This window comes from Bos taurus, chromosome 4, assembly GCF_002263795.3.
Source record: "Bos taurus isolate L1 Dominette 01449 registration number 42190680 breed Hereford chromosome 4, ARS-UCD2.0, whole genome shotgun sequence".
In the NCBI taxonomy this organism is placed as follows: domain Eukaryota; kingdom Metazoa; phylum Chordata; class Mammalia; order Artiodactyla; family Bovidae; genus Bos; species Bos taurus.
This window is the reverse complement of record NC_037331.1, coordinates 89,151,632-89,170,312: the sequence shown is the minus strand read 5'-3', so window position 1 is coordinate 89,170,312 and position 18,681 is coordinate 89,151,632. Positions and strand designations below refer to the sequence as shown.

At 36.4% G+C, this 18,681-nt stretch overlaps 1 protein-coding gene across 11 annotated transcripts in view; it reads left to right on the top strand.

Annotated features, from left to right (window-relative positions):
* Window positions 1-18,681, top strand: part of POT1 (protection of telomeres 1) — a 98,351-nt gene that overhangs the window by 20,254 nt on the left and 59,416 nt on the right. For 10 of the 11 annotated variants that reach the window (XM_005205670.5, XM_015470412.3, XM_024991139.2 and 7 more), the window contains 2 exons: window positions 2,332-2,379; window positions 7,139-7,253. In XM_005205670.5, the coding sequence (XP_005205727.2) occupies window positions 2,332-2,379; window positions 7,139-7,253 (163 nt within the window). The remainder of the gene's footprint in view (window positions 1-2,331; window positions 2,380-7,138; window positions 7,254-18,681) is intronic. The other variant, XM_024991138.2, reaches the window with a different exon arrangement.

Genomic DNA, 18,681 nt, shown 5'->3' with positions numbered 1-18,681 from the left:
CTATTAGATTGGTTCAAAAGTAATTGCAGTTTTGGACTGTGAATTTTAAATCATAATAACTAGACTCAAACACATCTTTATTAATCAAAATAGGAGTAATTACAATCAACATATTTTTGCCAATAAGAAATAAGTCTCTTTATTCCTGTAGCATAAAAATCTGTGCTTCAGGATTCGATGAACTCTTGGAAAGCATTTTCTGCTTCCTGCTCATTGTGGAAGCGTTTTCCTGCAAAAAATTGTTGAGATGCTTGAAGAAGTGGTAGTCAGTTGGATATGGCAGATGAGACAAAGCTTCATAGCTTTGTTTGTTGTTGAACCACAACATTGTGGAAGCGTTTTCCTGCAAAAAGTTGCCGAGATGCTTGAAGAAGTGGTAGTCAGTTGGATATGGCAGATGAGGCAAAGCTTCATAGCTTTGTTTTGTTTGTTGAACAAACAAAAGTTTGTTGGTGTTGGTGCAGTCAGGTATTGTGGAGAAGAATTGGAACCTTTCTGTTGAGCAGCGCTGGCTATAGGCTTTGCAGTTTTTCATGCATCTCATGGATTGGCTGAACATACTTCTCAGTTGTAATGGTTTTGCTGGGATTCAGAAAGCTGTAGTGGATCAGACCAGCAGCAGACCACCAGTGACCATGACCTTTTTTTGGTGCAAGTTTGGCTGTGGTAAGTGCTTTGGAGTTTCTTGGTCCAATCACAGAGCTGCTCATCACCGGTCGTCATATAAAATCCACTTTTCATTACACGTCACAAACCAGTTAAAACATGGTTCATTGTTATTTTGTCAAATAAGAGAAAATGACACTTCAAAACAATGATCTTTTTGATTTTTCATTCAGCTCATGAGGCACCCCTTATTGATCTTTTTCACCTTTCCAATTTACTTCAAAGGCCAAATGACTAGCATGAACACATTGAGTTCTTTAACAACTTCTTGTGTAGTTATAAGAGGATCAGCTTCTATGATTGCTCTCAGTTGTCAACTTCTGACCACTAGCCTCTATGCTTCTCATCTTCAAGGCTCTTGTCTCCTTTGCAAAACTTATTGAACCACTGCTAACATATTGCACTGTATGTTAGCAGTTAGCAGTTCCTAGGCCAAATGTGTTGTTGATGTTGAAAGTTGTCTCCTCTGTTTTGTGACCCATTTTGAACTCGAATAAAAAAGTTGCTTGAATTTTGCTTTTTGTCTAACATTATTTCTATATTCTAAAATAAATATAAATACCAAATAATAAGTCATTAGCAAAACCACAGTTAAAAATGCACATTAAAATGATGTATGACATAAACACATTTATTTAATAACGTATTCCAGTATCAAACAGCAAAATTCAGCAATGCAAAACTGCAATTACTTTTGCACCAACCTAATATTTGCCATCAAGTGATGGGACCAGATGCCATGATCTTAGTTTTTTGAATTTTGAGTTTCAATCTAGCTTTTTCACTTTCCACTTTTATCCTTACCTAGCGGCAATGGCACCCCACTCCAGTTCTCTTGCCTGTAAAATCCCATGGATGGAGGAGCCTGGTAGGCTGCAGTCCATGGGGTCGCTAAGAGTCGGACACAACTGAGTGACTTCACTTTCACTTTTCACTTTCATGCATTGGAGAAGGAAATGGCAACCCACTCCAGTGTTCTTGCCTGGAGAATCCCAGGGATGGAGGAGCCTGGTGGGCTGCCATCTATGGGGTCACACAGAGTTGGACATGACTGAAGCGACTTAGCAGCAGCAGCAGGAAGCAGGGCTTTAGTTTCTCTTTGCTTTCTGCCACTAGAGTGGTATCATCTGCATATCTGAGGTTGTTGATATTTCTCCTGGTTGATATTTCCTCCTGTTTCATTCTTTATGATCATCCTCTCCCTCTCTCTTTACCCCCCACCCCATACATACACACACACACACAAAGGTGTTCATCCTCTCCCTCTCTCTTCACTGCCCCCCCGCCCCCACTGCCACCGCCATACACACACACATACACACACACGCACAGTTGAAGACTACCTGTTTGGTCAAGGCTGTCAGGCAGAGAGGCAAAATTGGGTCAAGCCATGTGCCTGCAGGCCAACATCTACCTGTTTTGTTGTATTCTGTTTATCTGAACAGGGCATTATATAGACCAGTGTGGTCGTATGATATTAAAATTAATGAATTTAAACTGAAGCTTAGCTTAGACAATTTTGTAACTGTCACTGTTCATTTGTAAGCTTTATGCCATTCTAGTGAACTTTAATATTTTAAATTAAGATTGTAGGTTTAATACAATAAACATCTGTAATCACATTGCACATGTTTGGATACAAATAAATCCTCTTGTTTTTTTCAGGTTTATGTTAAATCTGTAAGAGATTGTTCTACAGAATCAATGTCTTTGGTAAGATGATGTTCATTTTAATTTAGAAATGTACACCCTCCCACAAACACATACCTATATATACATACAAATATGTATTCAGGCAACTTTATAGCTAGCTATAAAGTTTGAAATAGTATCAGTACAATGGGAAAACATAATCTCTGCTTTTTTAATACACAATGATATTACATTTTAGTTATATATTTGCATAATAATTAATATTTGGTTTGTCTATTACCTGGAATATTTGCATATATTTTTGCAAAAGTTATGTATATAAGAAAATTAAAGTGGAAAAAAAGTTTTATTGTGTGAAGACACTAGGATTTTTGCTACTTCTAAATCTTAAGCAGTCATTTCTTTTGCTTTTCATCAGCTTATGTTTAAAACTGATTATTATGCACTAAACTGTGATTTGATAAATTATGTAATTTTCAGTAAAGAAGTTTTTTACACTTGTGACATATTTTGCTTTTCTTTTACAATCATTTTTTCAATATTTTAAAAATATTGTTATCTCATAGCAATGAAAAGGTTCCCATTTTTTCAAGTAAACTACTTGTAGCTGAGTGAAACTAGAATGAAGGTAATATGTTGATAAAGTTTAATATAAAGTTTATGTTCTACCTGTTCTTAAACCTTTACTTTCTATTGGACAGAGTTCGTCAACTTTGTTTCTAGTTAACAGTAACTTCAGGGTATAGGCTTTAAATTCTGAATACTACCATAATAGTATAATATAAATTTGTTATTTAGGGAAACAATAACCAATAAGAGGATTATACTTTTTTAAAAATATCAATTAACTCTGATATTACTATTTTTAAAATTGTTATAAATAGGTCAAGTTCAAATATTTGATTCATCCATGCACCTGTAAATAAGGCAGAAGTAAATGAAAGCCTCTGAACTTAGGAAAAATGGTTTTTCAGGAAGCTCAGGTATTCTGAAATATTAGCATATAATTTAGCTGCTATACACACATATACATATGTTTTACTTACATTGAGAACCAAATTACTGTCAAGAAGTTTATTGCTGGTTGTGAATTAACAAGTATATTATTTGGAAGACCATAATGGTTAGGGTCTTTGAGCTGTGCTGCCCTTCCTCTTCATCTCTACATTAGGGAGATGTTTCTTAAGATAATTTATTTGATCCAGTTGTTTTGGGAGCTGAGCTCCTCTCAGGTCTTCCTGTCCTATATGCTGACCATTATTTTTCTTTCATTTTTTTTATCATGGTTTGATGAGATTTCTAAGCTAGCTCTGTCCTTCTTGTGTTTGACCTGAGCCTTCTTGAAAAAAACCAATTCATTTTGATTAGATTTAAAAAATTGTAACTGTTAGTATGATAGGTAACCTTATTTCAGTTGGGAGTGAGATTGGTGGGTGACAGAGCCAAGTGACTGAGCCCTTTTCAGGATTGTTTGACTAATAGTGTTTGTAATTTCCTCAGTTCTGTCTTGCCGCAGCAAAAATTTGAAGCAATGGACGGACAAGTGTTATTACAGCTCAGTGTTACTGCTTGGTTACAGCTCAGTTTTATTTGGCAAACAAAGGAAAATACATCCTCGAGGCATGAGGGCGGGCCAACCCAAAAGAAGCACAGAGAAGAGAGAGAGAGTCTCAATTTTGGCTCCTCATTTTATTTGTTTTTCTTTTCTCCTCCCCCTGAACCTGCCCTATGTAAATTGGGCTAGCCAGGAGGGCTGTTTGTTTCACCTGAGGTTCTCACTCCACTCCTCAGGCCTTCCTTTGTTCTATTTTTCTGGGCTTTTTCCTTTCTTTCTCAGTTAGCCACCACCATTCTGGATTCTGTTTTCCTATTCTAACTACCTAACATTCCTCCCTCAAGAGACTCAAGATGGGAGGCCCAATTCTTTGGGAATAGGGGCGTTGAGGTCTCTCTGGCTACTTCCTGCTGAACTGGGATGGGGAGGGGCATTGGGCCTCCCCCTCTTGCTAGTCTCAAGCCTCAGAGTCCTTATAGCAGTGTCCATCTAAGGGTGAGTGATATTTTCAGTGGTCGGCTCTAGTTTTATGTATCCTTGTTGAACTGGCACTGAATGTTGTAGCTTGTTGACCTGGGCAGAGACAAAACGGGTTAGACAATTGATACTACATGGAGCAATCATAAGCACCATCAATATGGTGATAACAGTGATTAATACGGGTATTAGCCAACTCCAAATTTCCCATCACCAGGAGAAGGATCCCCCAAAGAGAGATTGTAGCGACCCCTAGAATTCTCCTGCTCATTCTTTGAGATCCTGTAGGATCTGAATTTTTTTTTTGAGGACTGTAAGACTTTCTTTAACTTCAGTTCAGTTCACTCGCTCAGTCGTGTCCAACTCTTTGCGACCTCATGAATCACGGCACGCCAGGCCTCCCTGTCCATCACCAACTCCCAGAGTTCACTCAAACACATGTCCATCGAGTCAGTGGTGCCATCATCATCTGTCGACCCCTTCTCCTCCTGCCCCTAATCCCTTCCAGCATCAGGGTCTTTCCAATGAGTCAACTCTTCGCATGAGGTGGCCGAAGTATTGGAGTTTCAGCCTCAGCATCAGTCCTTCCAGTGAACATCCAAAACTGATCTCCTTTAGGATGGACTGGTTGGATCTCCTTGCAGTCCAAGGACTCTCAAGAGTCTCCCCCAACACCACAGTTCAAAAGCATCAATTCTTTGGTGCTCAGCTTTCTTCACAGTCCAATTCTCACATCCGTACATGACCACTGGAAAAACCATAGCCTTGACTAGATGGACCTTTGTTGGCAAAGTAATATCTCTTCTTCTCAATATACTATCTAGGTTGGTCATAACTTTGCTTCCAAGGAGTAAGCGTCTTTTAATTTCATGGTTACAATCACCATCTGCAGTGATTTTGGACTCCAAAAACATAAAGTCTGACACTATTCCCACTGTTTCCCATCTATTCCCCATCACTATGAAGTGATGGGACCAGATGCCATGATCTTAGTTTTCTGAATGTTGAGCTTTAAGCCAACTTTTTCACTCTCCTCTTTCACTTTCATCAAGAGGCTTTTTAGTTCCTCTTCACTTTCTGCCATAAAGGTGGTATCATCTGCATATCTGAGGTTATTGATATTTCTCCCAGCAATCTTGATTCCAGCTTATGCTTATTCCAGCCCAGCGTTTTCTCGTGATGTACTCTGCATAGAAGTTAAATAAGCAGGGTGACAATATGCAGCCTTGACGTACTCCTTTTCCTATTTGGAACCAGTCTGTTGTTCCATGTCCAGTTCTAACTGTTGCTTCCTAATCTGCATATAGGTTTCTCAAGAGGCAGGTCAGCTGGTCTGGTATTCCCATCTCTTTCAGAATTTTCCGCAGTTTATTGTGATCCACAGTCAAAGGCTTTGGCATAGTCAATAAAGCAGAAATAGATGTTTTTCTGGAACTCTCTTGCTTTTTCAATGATCCAGCGGATGTTGGCAATTTGATCTCTGGTTGCTCTGCCTTTTCTAAAACCAGCTTGAGCATCTGGAAGTTCATGGTTCATGCATTGCTGAAGCCTGGCTTGGAGAATTTTGAGCATTACTTTATTATCTTACCTGGAGGTATTTACCCAGAAACAACATGTCTCATTCAAGATGACTCAAGCCCCTCCTTGTTCAGGGATCAGGAGATTTATCTCATGTCTATTTTGGAGTACATTCCCTGCCAAGCTGTGTTTGCTCTTTAGAACTGTTCTGAGAAACCTTATCCCCGGAAACTTAATTTTGGGGGTGTTCATTGGTATGACACTCATCTGTAGTCCTGAATAGGTGTCTGAGATCTCCCAGGGGCTCACAGGTATATTGAGTGTCCTCTTCTGTTTTTTTCCACGGCTTGACTCATGAGTAGTGAATCCAGGAGTCGTGTCTGAGTACCTTGACTGCTGCTGGGGTAGAAAGTATTACAGCGTAGGGGCCCTTCCATGTGGGCTGAAGTTGAGCTTTTCGGACCCATCTTTGCAGACTTTAATCAGGACTTGAGTCCCTGGAGCATATAATGGTAGCTGTTTAGAATCTTTTGGGCCCTAGTTGACACCCCACAAGTGTATATCTTGTTGGAAGTACACAATGGCCATGGTATAAAACTGGAAGGTCTGAGCCTCTGAACCTAGGAAGAGGTGACTGACATAAACAAAAGGTCTCCCATATAGCATCTCATGAGGACTAAGACCAACCTGTTCCTTAGGGGCATTACAGATGTGGAGGAGAGCTATTGGTAAAGCCGCCTTCCATCCCAGGGAGGTCTCCTAGGTTATTGTTTTATTGCTGATTTTAAGAAATGGTTTACCTAACCCCTGTAAATCACTTCCCCTTTTATTTCCAAACTTATGTACAGTTATTTCATATATTTTCTTCTTTTATTACCATTTTAATGTCTTTGTATCATTTATATTCAAATTTGTCTTTATTTAGGCCTTAGTAAAATCTTCATAGCAGTATAAGAAAAACAAATATATGCCATAAGTTTTGAAGTGATTCTAGTTAAGGTTAAAAACTAGAACTAAAATCTCTTAAACTGCTTTTTTTTTTAAAGTTGTATACAGATTGCAACATTAATAATCAAAGATATTTATAAGAAAAACTAGTTTATACGGTAACCTTCATAAGCTGTGCATTTCCCTTTTTTTTAAGCCATCTCTTTTTAGACACAAAGAAATGATGCAGATCAATTTATTAACTTACAAATTGATCATAACATGATTCTAAAATCTAAATAAATACTTAATAATATTGATATATTCACTGTCTTTCTTTAGGCTCCAGCCACACATTATGTATATACACCCCTGAATCAACTTAAAGGTGGCATGATTGTGAATGTCTATGGTGTCGTGAAGTTCTTTAAACCTCCGTACTTAAGCAGAGGAACTGGTAGGTATTGGGTGAAGATTTTAATGGACTGAATCTGCTTTATTGGTTTCAACACAGCTCCTTCAGTACTCTAAGCCTAATAGGCTCAATTCTGATTTGTCATTGTCAAACAATACTGATGCAGATTTTTTTGGCCAGTTTTATTTATAAAATATGTGTTGTCTTTAGGTTCTAAAGAATAAAGAAATTAAAAGGATGCTAAACAGTAACATGACAGATATGAAAGTATATATGAAAGAATAAGATAGAAAAAGTAAATTTATAGCCAATTACAGAATACTGTAATACTGTAATGATGATTTGTAAATCATTTTAATTCTGGTATAGAAGTTAAAAAACAAATGTATAAAAAAGGACCACCTGTAAATACATGTTAGTGGGTACACAATATAAAAGGATAACATTGTAATGTTGTAATGTCAGTGATATAGAGTATGTGTTGGGAAGAGTAAAAGTGTAGCGTTTTTATGTGTGATAGTTTATTTTTTATCAGCTTGAGACAGTTTTAACTGTAAAATGTCTTATGTAAATTTTGTGTTAACCAAAAAGAAAATATCTATGGATGGTACTCAAAAGAAAATGGGAAAGGAATCAGACCTTATCTAATGACAAAAAAAAAAAAAATCAATGAAATACAAAGGAAGATCATAAGAGGAAACAGGGATCAAAAGAGCTACAAGTCAGAAAAGAATTAGCAAAATGGCAAGAGTAAGTTCTTCTTTAAATGTAAAAGGGTTAAACGCCCTATTCAAAAGACTTGGGTTGTTTTTAAAGTTAATTGAAAAGATATAACCTATTCTTAGCAGTGGGCCACAGGACTGGAAAAGGTCAGTTTTCATTCCAATCCCAAAGAAAGGCAATGCCAAAGAGTGCTCAAACTACCACACAATTGCACTCATCTCACACTCTAGTAAAGTAATGCTCAAATTCTCCAAGCCAGGCTTCAGCAATGCATGAACCATGAACTTCCAGATGTTCAAGCTGGTGTTAGAAAAGGCAGAGCAACCAGAGATCAAATTGCCAACATCCGCTAGATCATCGAAAAAGCAAGAGAGTTCCAGAAAAACATCTATTTCTGCTTTATTGACTATGCCAAAGCCTTCGACTGTGTGGATCACAATAATCTGTGGAAAATTCTGAAAGAGATGGGAATACCAGACCAGCTGACCTGCCTCTTGAGAAGCCTATATGCAGATCAGGAAGCAACAGTTAGGACTGAACATGAAACAACAGACTGGTTCCAAATAGGAAAAGGAGTACATCAAGGCTGTACATTGTCACCCTGCTTATTTAGCTTATATGCAGAGTACACCATGAGAAACACTGGGCTGAAATAAGCACAAGCTGGAATCAAGATTGCTGGGAGAAATATCAATAACCTCAGACATGCAGATGACACCACCCTTATGGCAGAAAGCGAAGAAGAACTAAAGAGCCTCTTGATGAAAGTGAAAGAGGAGAGTGAAAATGTTGGCGTAAAGCTCAACATTCAGAAAACGAAGATCATGGCATCTGGTCCCATCACTTCATGGGAAATAGATGGGGAAACAGTGGAAACAGTGTCAGACTTTATTTTTTTGGACTCCAAAATCACTGCAGATGGTGATTGTAGCCATGAAATTAAAAGACGCTTACTCCTTGGAAGGAAAGTTATGACCAACCTAGACAGCATATTAAAAAAGCAGAGACATTACTTTGCCAACAAAAGTCTGTCTAATCAAGGCTATGGTTTTTCCAGTGGTCATGTATGGGTGTGAGAGTTGGACTGTGAAGAAAGCTGAGCACCAAAGAATTGATGCTTTTGAACTGTGGTGTTGGAGAAGACTCTTGAGAGTCCTTTGGACTGCAAGGAGATCCAACCAGTCCATCCTAAAGGATCAGTCCTGGGTGTTCATTGGAAGGACTGATGTTGAAGCCGAAACTCCAGTGCTTTGGCTACCTGATGCAAAGAGCTGACTCATTTGATAAAAACCGTAATGTTGGGAAAGATTGAGGGCAGGAAGAGAAGGGGACAACAGAGGATGAGATGGTTGGATGGCATCACTGACTCAATGGATATGGGTTTGAGTGGAATCCAGGAGTTAGTGATGGACAGGGAGGCCTGGCGTGCTGCGGTTCATGGGGTCGCAAAGAATCAAACACGACTGAGGAACTGAACTGAACTGAATCTATTCTATATAAAAGTGCAAACTTTTAAACAGACTAATGTAAAATAATGTGTTCAAAAAGCCTGAATTTCAGTTTTCTGAGAGTTAATGTATTTAACAGACAGTGCACTTTCATCTTGGTTTAATTCAGTTCAGCATTAAATTTCACATTTATTACTCTGTTAAGTCTAATTTTAAACAATAGTTTGTAAAACGCACCATTGTTTTATGTGTTATTAATAAAAGCTATACTTTACTGTCAGTTTTAAGATGTAGCCATATTTTAAGATGTAAAAATATGAAACGGGTAGTAGTAAGGAAACATTTTCTTTATATACTGTGTGTCTGCTAACTGCTGTGGCTCAAGCTGAGAACACTAAGATGTTCCTAGTGAGTTAATATTCTTTAAAGATTTAATTTATTAAATTGTTGTTCAGTCACTAAGTTGTATCTGACTCTTTTGTGACTCCATGGACTGTGGTCTGCCAGGCTCCTCTGTTCATGGGATTTCCTAGGTGAGAATACTGGGGTGGGTTTCCTTTTCCTCCTCAGGGGACCTTCCTGACCCAAGGATCGAACCCATGTCTCCTGCATTGTAGACAGATTCTTTACTGAGCTACCTGGGAAGCCCTAATTAAATTACATATGTAAATTTTATTATGAAATGGCCTCTAAGTTTACTCCTTGCTTTGTTGGATGGAGGAAAATTTTATTTTCATGTGGTCCGAATATTTTGTTAATGTGTAGGTACAACTTAGTTTATGTGAAAATGATTATGTGAAGCCTATTAAATCTAGAGATAAGAAGTTTTGAAATAGAAGGTAACTAAATTTGAAGAGCCCAAAGGGATGTTTTATTGAAAACCCTGATTTCTGTTGTTTTAGCAGGAGGGGAAAAAAACCCTAAGGTTGAAGCAGAGAAATTTTTGTTTGAATTTCTCAAATATTTTCATTCAACTTTACCTTTTTGCAAAGTACATTCCATACCCCATCATACCATTCAAAATACACATACATACTTTCACTTTTGTAGTTTCTTCTCATTGAATTTTCCCCCCTGAATTTTACATTGCTCATTCTGAGAATTCTGTTACTGTGATCCTCTTCCGATGGTGAGTGTTATCCCGCTGGCTTTCATTGGCCTGCCAAATGTAGGAATAAGCGACATATTGGTAATAATGTTCCTCTAACTTGGTACAAGATATAATTTTAAAATTTTTTTGCACTTGGTGTGTTGCAATTGCTTATCATTAAAAGTTTACAGTAAATTAATCAGCAAGTATATTATGTTAAAAAATAACATGAAATGAAATTAGAAAATAAAAAGTTAGCTGTTTTTAAAACAGCTGTGATGACTCAACATTAATTTTATATAGCATAATCATTTTCTTCTGACAGTGTTATTAATTCACGTGTATATAATGAAAGCACTGGGAAACTATATAATAATATGTTTATTATATATTCTATGCATCTTATATGTCTCTCGGATATCCAGTCCCTATATTTCTGTTTCTTCTGAGATACTAAGTTAAAATGAATGTCATCAATTTTTTCTGAATATATTCATTGAAACTCTAAAATATGTCTGAAGATATAGGGCGATATCTTTACAAGCAAGATAATAGCAAGATAGTAGCATTTGCAGACTATCTGTCTTTTCATTTTAGTTACACTTACATTTTTATTTCTGTTTGATAGAGTTCATCCTTCAACATGCTGCAGGAGAGTCAGACAGAAAGCTCTGATTTTTGTGTTCAGGAAAGGATCACCTTCATTAGTATTACCACTGAGAAGTACTAGAATAAATGTACAGGAATAACCCACAGCTGTGCCTCTTTTGTATGATATAAAGCAACCTTATTTCACAAATACATGGCTACAACCTAAATATTACATCTTAATGTACAAAATAGTTATGTGGAGGAAAGTTACTTTTATGCAACTCAAACTTAGGTAGGTGGAAAAAAATTCTATATCATCAGCCAGAATTTTTCATTAAAATTCACTTTATAAATGTTCAATTCAGTGCATTAGAGGCAATTTGGTGCAATTTTGCATCCTTACTACTTGGCTGGAGCTTTTCTTGAAGACTTTCCTCCTCTGTGATAATGATTACACATGACCTGTGGCACATTGCCATCTTGTTTTAAAGCATTGCACAAGCTTTATTTCCTAAGCTTTGTATTCAGTCTCAGGGCAGTTGCAGCTTTTGCAGAAGTCTTATCAATCCTGTGTTAAAAGGACTACAGATACTCAGTCTCTTACTCATTTGTGATAAGATGTCATGAAAACCAAGAATATATCAGGGATAATGAGAACAACATGTATTAAAAGATCATTGTATCATCAAAATTGATTTTGATAATCACTCATTGGGGTACATAATATGGCCTCTTTCATGTAGGAAGACAAGGTAATTGTCACCTTCTTGGGATTTTGAGATTTGTAGCAGTTAGCTCCTGTGAAAGCCTTACAGTTACTTTCACTTTACAGAGCTGGATTTAGAGAGCTAGGTATGCGGTGTTTCATCTTGTACAGATAACATTGGGCATATTTTCTTAGATAACACGTGTAAAGGAATTTATTTTTAGCTTTGTCTCAGATTTTAAGAAATAGCTTAATACTTACTTTAAACTTGAGACACCTTTACGCTGTTCTTATTGTCTGTTCTTACTAAGTAAGGTGGATGGAGGCAGGCCATAAATCATTTCCATCCAGACCTGTTAACAGTGTATAGTGATGCTTACTTGGTTAGTATAATCCCCGCTCACAGAGCAAATGGGATGAGTAGGGAGAACTCTTGTTTGTGCTTATTCTTCCTAATATTTGAGCCCAGAGGAAGGGAGAGAATAGTCAGAGTATTCATATCATCTGTTTTTATTGTTTACCTCTCCTTTTTCCATTCTCTCTCCACCTTTGAGGCCCTAGAGGTCTCAGCCTTTTTGTGCCGTGTGGTATGGCCCATCACCTATGGCTTGCAAGCTTTCCTCAGGAATGCTTTATGTTGTGAAATTATTTTCATACCTCACCTTCCATCAAAAATTCTCAATATCAGAAAAAAACATCTTGGTTAAACTGACCAGTTTTGGATGTTACAGTGTTTCTAGAAGTGGACTTCTTGTATTCGATTTCTTAGAAAAAGGACACCTGTTGCAGCTCCTTCCTGAGCAGTATAATCAAATTACTAACATTGTATCTACAACATTGGATTTCTGAGAGCTCCTATCTATTTTACTTACTTCTGGTTTTTAGGTTAGAGTACTAGGATATAGAACCCCAGGACTTTATCTTTTCCTGTTTTGTTAAATGTTCTAGCTAACTCTGGATTACTAGTTTTGGTTTTGTAAAAATGCTATTTTCACTTATGAAAATGTCTTAACCACTTTTGTATTAATGTCATGTCGCATAATTTTTTGAATATTTTTGTTTTGCATGAGTAATATTGGTTGCCTATTAATGATGATATAGCTAGTATCTTTTAATTTCACAAAGTATAATAATAAATTCCCACATTTTCTACATTTAAATGATTGAAAAAGCATTTATTAAATACTGAATGATTAATGACTCTTTGTTACTCCATATAATCCAGGAGCTTTTCTGATTCATCAAAGATGAAAACATCAGGTGTAACATAAATTGTGTGTAATATTTAATTATATTTTTAATTTTTTACAATTGATAATGCATCTTTAGACATTTGACTGTTTTGTAGTCTTCAACCTTTATGTTATGAAAGTATGATGACAGCTATGTAGAACCTGCTCTAGAAAAATACATATACATGTGTAAAGACTTAAACATACAATATCAAAGATTCATTCCCTGCTTCCTTTGAGCTTCAGATTGGAAACTCCTGATCTGTGATATGTTTAGACTCACTTATCTGAATATTCAGTTAATATCAAAGCTACAGCATATGTATTGGTTTAATATATGGCATTTAAAACAAAATAAATATATAGGTTTTTTTTTTTCAGTTCACTCATTTGCATTTATTCAACAAACATTGACAACTTTCTATGTGCCAGGTGTTATATTAGACATGAGACATTCAAAGATTTATGTAATTGTTTTCCACCCTCAAGAAATTAAAATTTACAGTTTATACAGATAATCATTACAATACAATAATTATAATTATTCACGATTTCACTTTGGTTTTAGTCTTTCCCCAATTTGTAAAATTCTAGTTGTCTATTTTATTGTTGAAAATGGACAGAATCGTCATTGTGAAACATACTAAACTTTTTGAATGTGTATTTTAAAGCTGAATAGTGGATTTACCTTTTCTATGAGATGAAGGTTGTGGGCAGGCATGGAGTTTTCCATTTCTTTCGAGCTAAAGCATTATGTCTAGTTGAGTGAGTTGAGACTTCTCAATTGCTTGGCTATCTTACTTTCATGATGGGAGGGCAGCCAGAGCACGGCTAGTCATCACTTATCTCTTTAAGCATTTGGAAAGAAGAGCTAAGCCTCTCTTCACTGTTTTCAGGCTATTCTGTCCATGCCAGTAGGAAATATTTAGGTTTCCACTTGGAGAGTGAAGGTGAAGAAAGAACTTTCTTATTCTGTCACTGAACCTTTGTATGGATTGCTTTCTTATATTCAAGATGACTTCTTTGAGGTTTGTGGCATCGCCTCTTTCCTGTCCATATCCTAGGAATATGTCTCTCAGAACCTTTTCCTCTAAAAAATTATTAGCCCACTTACTATGTTTCATGAGTTTATAGTTTTAATTATTTCAGTGAATAAAAATATCAGTGTTTTCTCATTCTTTCATGAAACTTGTGGTACATTCTTTTATTCATTCAATTAGAAAATGTCTTTGCTAGCTTGCGTAGCATTATACTATAGTTAGTTGTTGTCTAAAGACGGAGACTAATAGGTTGTTGTCCATAGATAAAATAACTCTCAGAGAGTTTATAAGTGAGAGAGATCCAAAGGTAATCAGCTAGTTAATAAAAGGCACAGTTGTATTATGCTGCGATTAAAGGAATAAACAAGGTGCTTTTAGAGTGGGAATGCAGAGATAAATGCTAACGGAGAAAAGTTTCTAGGAGATGTAGCCCTTTGAGCTGAACTTTAAAGGATATTGGATTTTGATAGAAGAGGAAGAAGAGGTAACATTCCAGACTTTGAAAATAGCAGCAACAGTTGTCAGCTTTATAATGAAAATGTGTACTTAGTGCTGAAACAGTCGACTTAAATATAATTTGAAGCAATAGAATGTCAGCAGTATATTGATGCATACTTTTATGCTCTTGTAGCGGGCTTTTTTAGGGATTGTTATTAAGGACCTATGATACACTGTGTGATACACTCCTTGTTTATATTCTTGAATAAAATTAAAAAAAATTTTGTATTTAATTTATGGTTTTCATATGTGGTAAAACTGGCTGGTTCAGATTGTATTGGTTATATATACAGTCAACATCTTTATATGCTAGAACTGTCATGTATCAATCATTGGCAGTTGGTCTTTGCAAGGTTATTCAGAATTATTACAAATATATTTTAAGTGGACTTCCCTATAGCTCAGATGGTAAAGAATCTGCCTGCAATACAACAGACCCAGGTTTGATCCTTGGGTCAGGAAGATCCCGTGGAGAAGGAAATGGCAACCCACTCCATATTCTTGCCTGGAGAATCCCATGGACAGAGGAGTCTGGTGGGATGCAGTCCATGGGGTCACAAAGAGTCGGACACAACTAAGGGACTAACACACACTCATATTTTAAGTGGCTGTCAATGCAATACTTCATTATATTATATAATATATAATGTATTATATTATATATCCATCATAGGTCTAATGGATTCTATTAATATTGGGCTCACAAAAATTACTTCTAAGTTACAAAAAACTTTGATTTCTATCTGCATTTTTAAGACTTTCTTCTACTTCAGTATATTACTTTCCCTCCCAACTTCACATACATCAGTTAAGAAAATAAAAATATATTCTCTTTCGTATTTTTCAGTTTGGTTGTCCTTTTTCAGTGATTTCTGGCAGCTTCTTACTCTTTTTCATCATATATGTTATAGATGATTTCCCCAGCATTTTAGTTTTGTGCTGATAGTTTTTGAAATATAAATGTTTATAGTGCTTGTGGAGTCATAATTTGTTTGTTTGGAGAGTCTTACCCATAGAAGATCTGCAAAAAGATTTTTTTCTTTAAAATTATTTTATAATTTTTAAAACTGGATGTATTGCCTCGAATTTTATTTTGTATGTAGTGTGCAATGATCTCACTTTTTGTTGATAACTGTCTTGTTTCAAAATCATCTATTAAATATTATGATGTGTGTAAGTCATGTATATTATCTGTACCTCCATATAAGGATCTGTGGAAGAACAGCTAACAGAGAGCTTGGGGTGAATTCTCTTCTCCCAGTGTATGATCTGCAATAGGTCTCCTCAAAAAAGAGGACTATTCAGATGTTGCCCAATTTTTAATCATTAGGCAGAGTATTTACTACAGTCTCTACATGAGTTTTTTATGCCACTGCGCTCCTCATCTTCAAGGCTTTTGTCTCCTTTGCAAAACTCCTTGAACCACCACTGCACTGTATGTTCATTAGCAGTTCCTAGGCCACATGTGTTGTTGTCGTTGCCAGTTGTCTCCACTGCTTTACAACCCATTTGAACTTGAATAAGAAAATTACTCAAATTTGCTTTTTGTCTAACATCATTTCCATAGTCTAAAATAAATATGCAATAAGCAGCAAGTAATAAGTCAACCCAGTCAGTCCTACATGAAAGCAACCCTAAATACTCATTGGAAGGACTGATGCTGAAGCTGAAGCTCCAATACTTTGACTACCTGATGAGAAGAGCTGACTCATTGGAAAAGACCCTGATGCTGGGAAAGATTGAGGGCAGGAAGAGAAGAGGGCAACAAAGGATAAGAGGGTTAGATAGCATCACTGACTCAATGTACATGAATTTGAGCAAACTCTGGGGGATGGTGAGGGATAAGGAAGCCTGGCATGCTGTAGTCCATGGGGTCGGAAAGAGTTGGACATGAGTTAGCAACTGAACAACAATAGTAAGTCAGCAAAAAAAACATAAAGGGAGAAATGTGCATTAAAATGATGTATAATATATAACCATATTTATTTAAAAATGTATTCCAGTATCAAACAACAAAATTTAGTAAAGTAAAACTGTGATTACTTTTGCACCAAACTAATATTTTTATGCCTTTATGTTCACTTCATATAGAGAGCCTCACTTTGCTTCTGGCTTCTTTCACTTAGCATAATGATCTTAAGGCTCCATGTTATAGCATGTATTAGTAGTTTATTCCTTTTTATTGATGAATATCAATATACTTTTATAGTTATTTTAAAAGTCATTCTTTTTATTTTATCTACCTTATTTTAAGCACAAACTCTGGAAAGATAAAGAACACTGCTAGTTTTAATATAAATCCTTAAACCTAGTATACTATCTATGACCTGTGGTTGCTTAATACCTAGAGTAAAACATAAGAGGAAAATGCCCCCAGGTGTAATTCTAGAATAACATTTATAAACTTGTCGAGTGTCTGTCTACCTACCTACTTACTTTCCTGTCTAATCTGTGTGTATGTGCACACATGTATTTTGAACCTGTATCTCTATCACACTGTTCATGCTTTCTTCTCTTCCTGCTTCCCATGGTCTTTTCCAATATTATAAAAACATGAGTGGAAATTATAACTTCATACCAGCATGGTTAAAGAGTGCTGTTATGTATTATATAGAAAGTATCCTTTTAAACAGATAAGGTTGTAGCATACAGTATCACCTGAGTTCAGTGATTTGCCTTCATGGCTTTTACTTTAGTGATTCAATAATAAACTTTCATACAAATAGAAAACTGTTGGGGAAATACTGATTGGTTTAAAAGCAATGCTGCTCTAGTATTGATAATAGATAAAAGATGGTAAAGCAACTTTCATGGAGGAATTTTTTGTGGATTATATAATTTATGCATGCATGCATGCTTCTTTGATTAAAGACCTTGCTTAGATGAACTACCAGCTTTTCCTTATAATATAACTCCAAGGCAATTTACACTTAATCATACTGAGGAAATTAGGTGAATTGCTTAAGATTGCAGACTATAGGGCTTAATTTATCATTTGTTACCTTTTCTAGACTTATATCAAGTTACATGAAGTATTACCTAAGTGTTAAAGTAGTTAAAACACTTTCTCAGTTTAAACATGAAGTCTTACTGAAGCATTAAAGTAGTTAAAATCAATCCTTTATCAAAAGTTTAAATATGTGTTTTAGAGGTTATTTGGGGGTTCCAGGTGGCTCAGTGGTAAGAAAATTTGCCTGCCACTGCAAGGGACACCAAAGATGCGGGTGTAATCCCTGGGTCAGGAGGATCCCCTGGAGGAGGAAATGGCAACCCACTCCAGTATTCTTGCCTATAGAATCTCATGGATAGAGGAGTCTGCTGGCAACAGTCTGTGGGATCACAAAGAGGCAGACAGAAATGAGCACACACATGTACACATACACAGACATTATATTAATATTTAGAGAAACTAAGAAAGAATAATGAATTATTAAATGTTGTTCTACTCTCCGTACTTTCTCTACTGGTATTAGCTTTCAAGAAAATAAAGTTAAATTACCTTTGTTTTTCATACTTTTCATGGGGTTCTCAAGGCAAGAATACTGAAGTGGTTTGCCATTCCCTTCTCCAGTGGACCAGAAAGACTAGAGATCTCTTCAAGAAAATTAGAGATACCAAGGGAACATCTCATGCAAAGATGGGCACAATAAAAGACAGAAATAGTAGGGACCTAAGAGAAGCAGAAGATATTAAAAAGAGATGGCAAGAATACACAGAAGAACTGTACAAAAAAGATCTTCACGACCCCGATAATCACGATGATATGATCACTCACCTAGAGCCAGACATCCTGGAATGTGAAGTCAAGTGGGCCTTAGGAAGCATCACTACGAACAAAGCTAATAGAGGTGACGGAATTCCAGTTGAGCTATTTCAGATCCTGAAAGATGACACTGTGAAAGTGCTGCACTCAATATGTCAGCAAATTTGGAAAACTCGGCAGTGGCCACAGGACTGCAAAAGGTCAGTTTTCATTCCAATCCCAAAGAAAGGCAATGCCAAAGAGTGCTCAAACTACCCCACAATTGCACTCATCTCACACGCTGGTAAAGTAATGCTCAAAATACTCCAAGCCAGGCTTCAGCAATATGTGAACTGTGAATTTCCAGATGTTCAAGCTGGTTTTAGAAAATGCAGAGGAA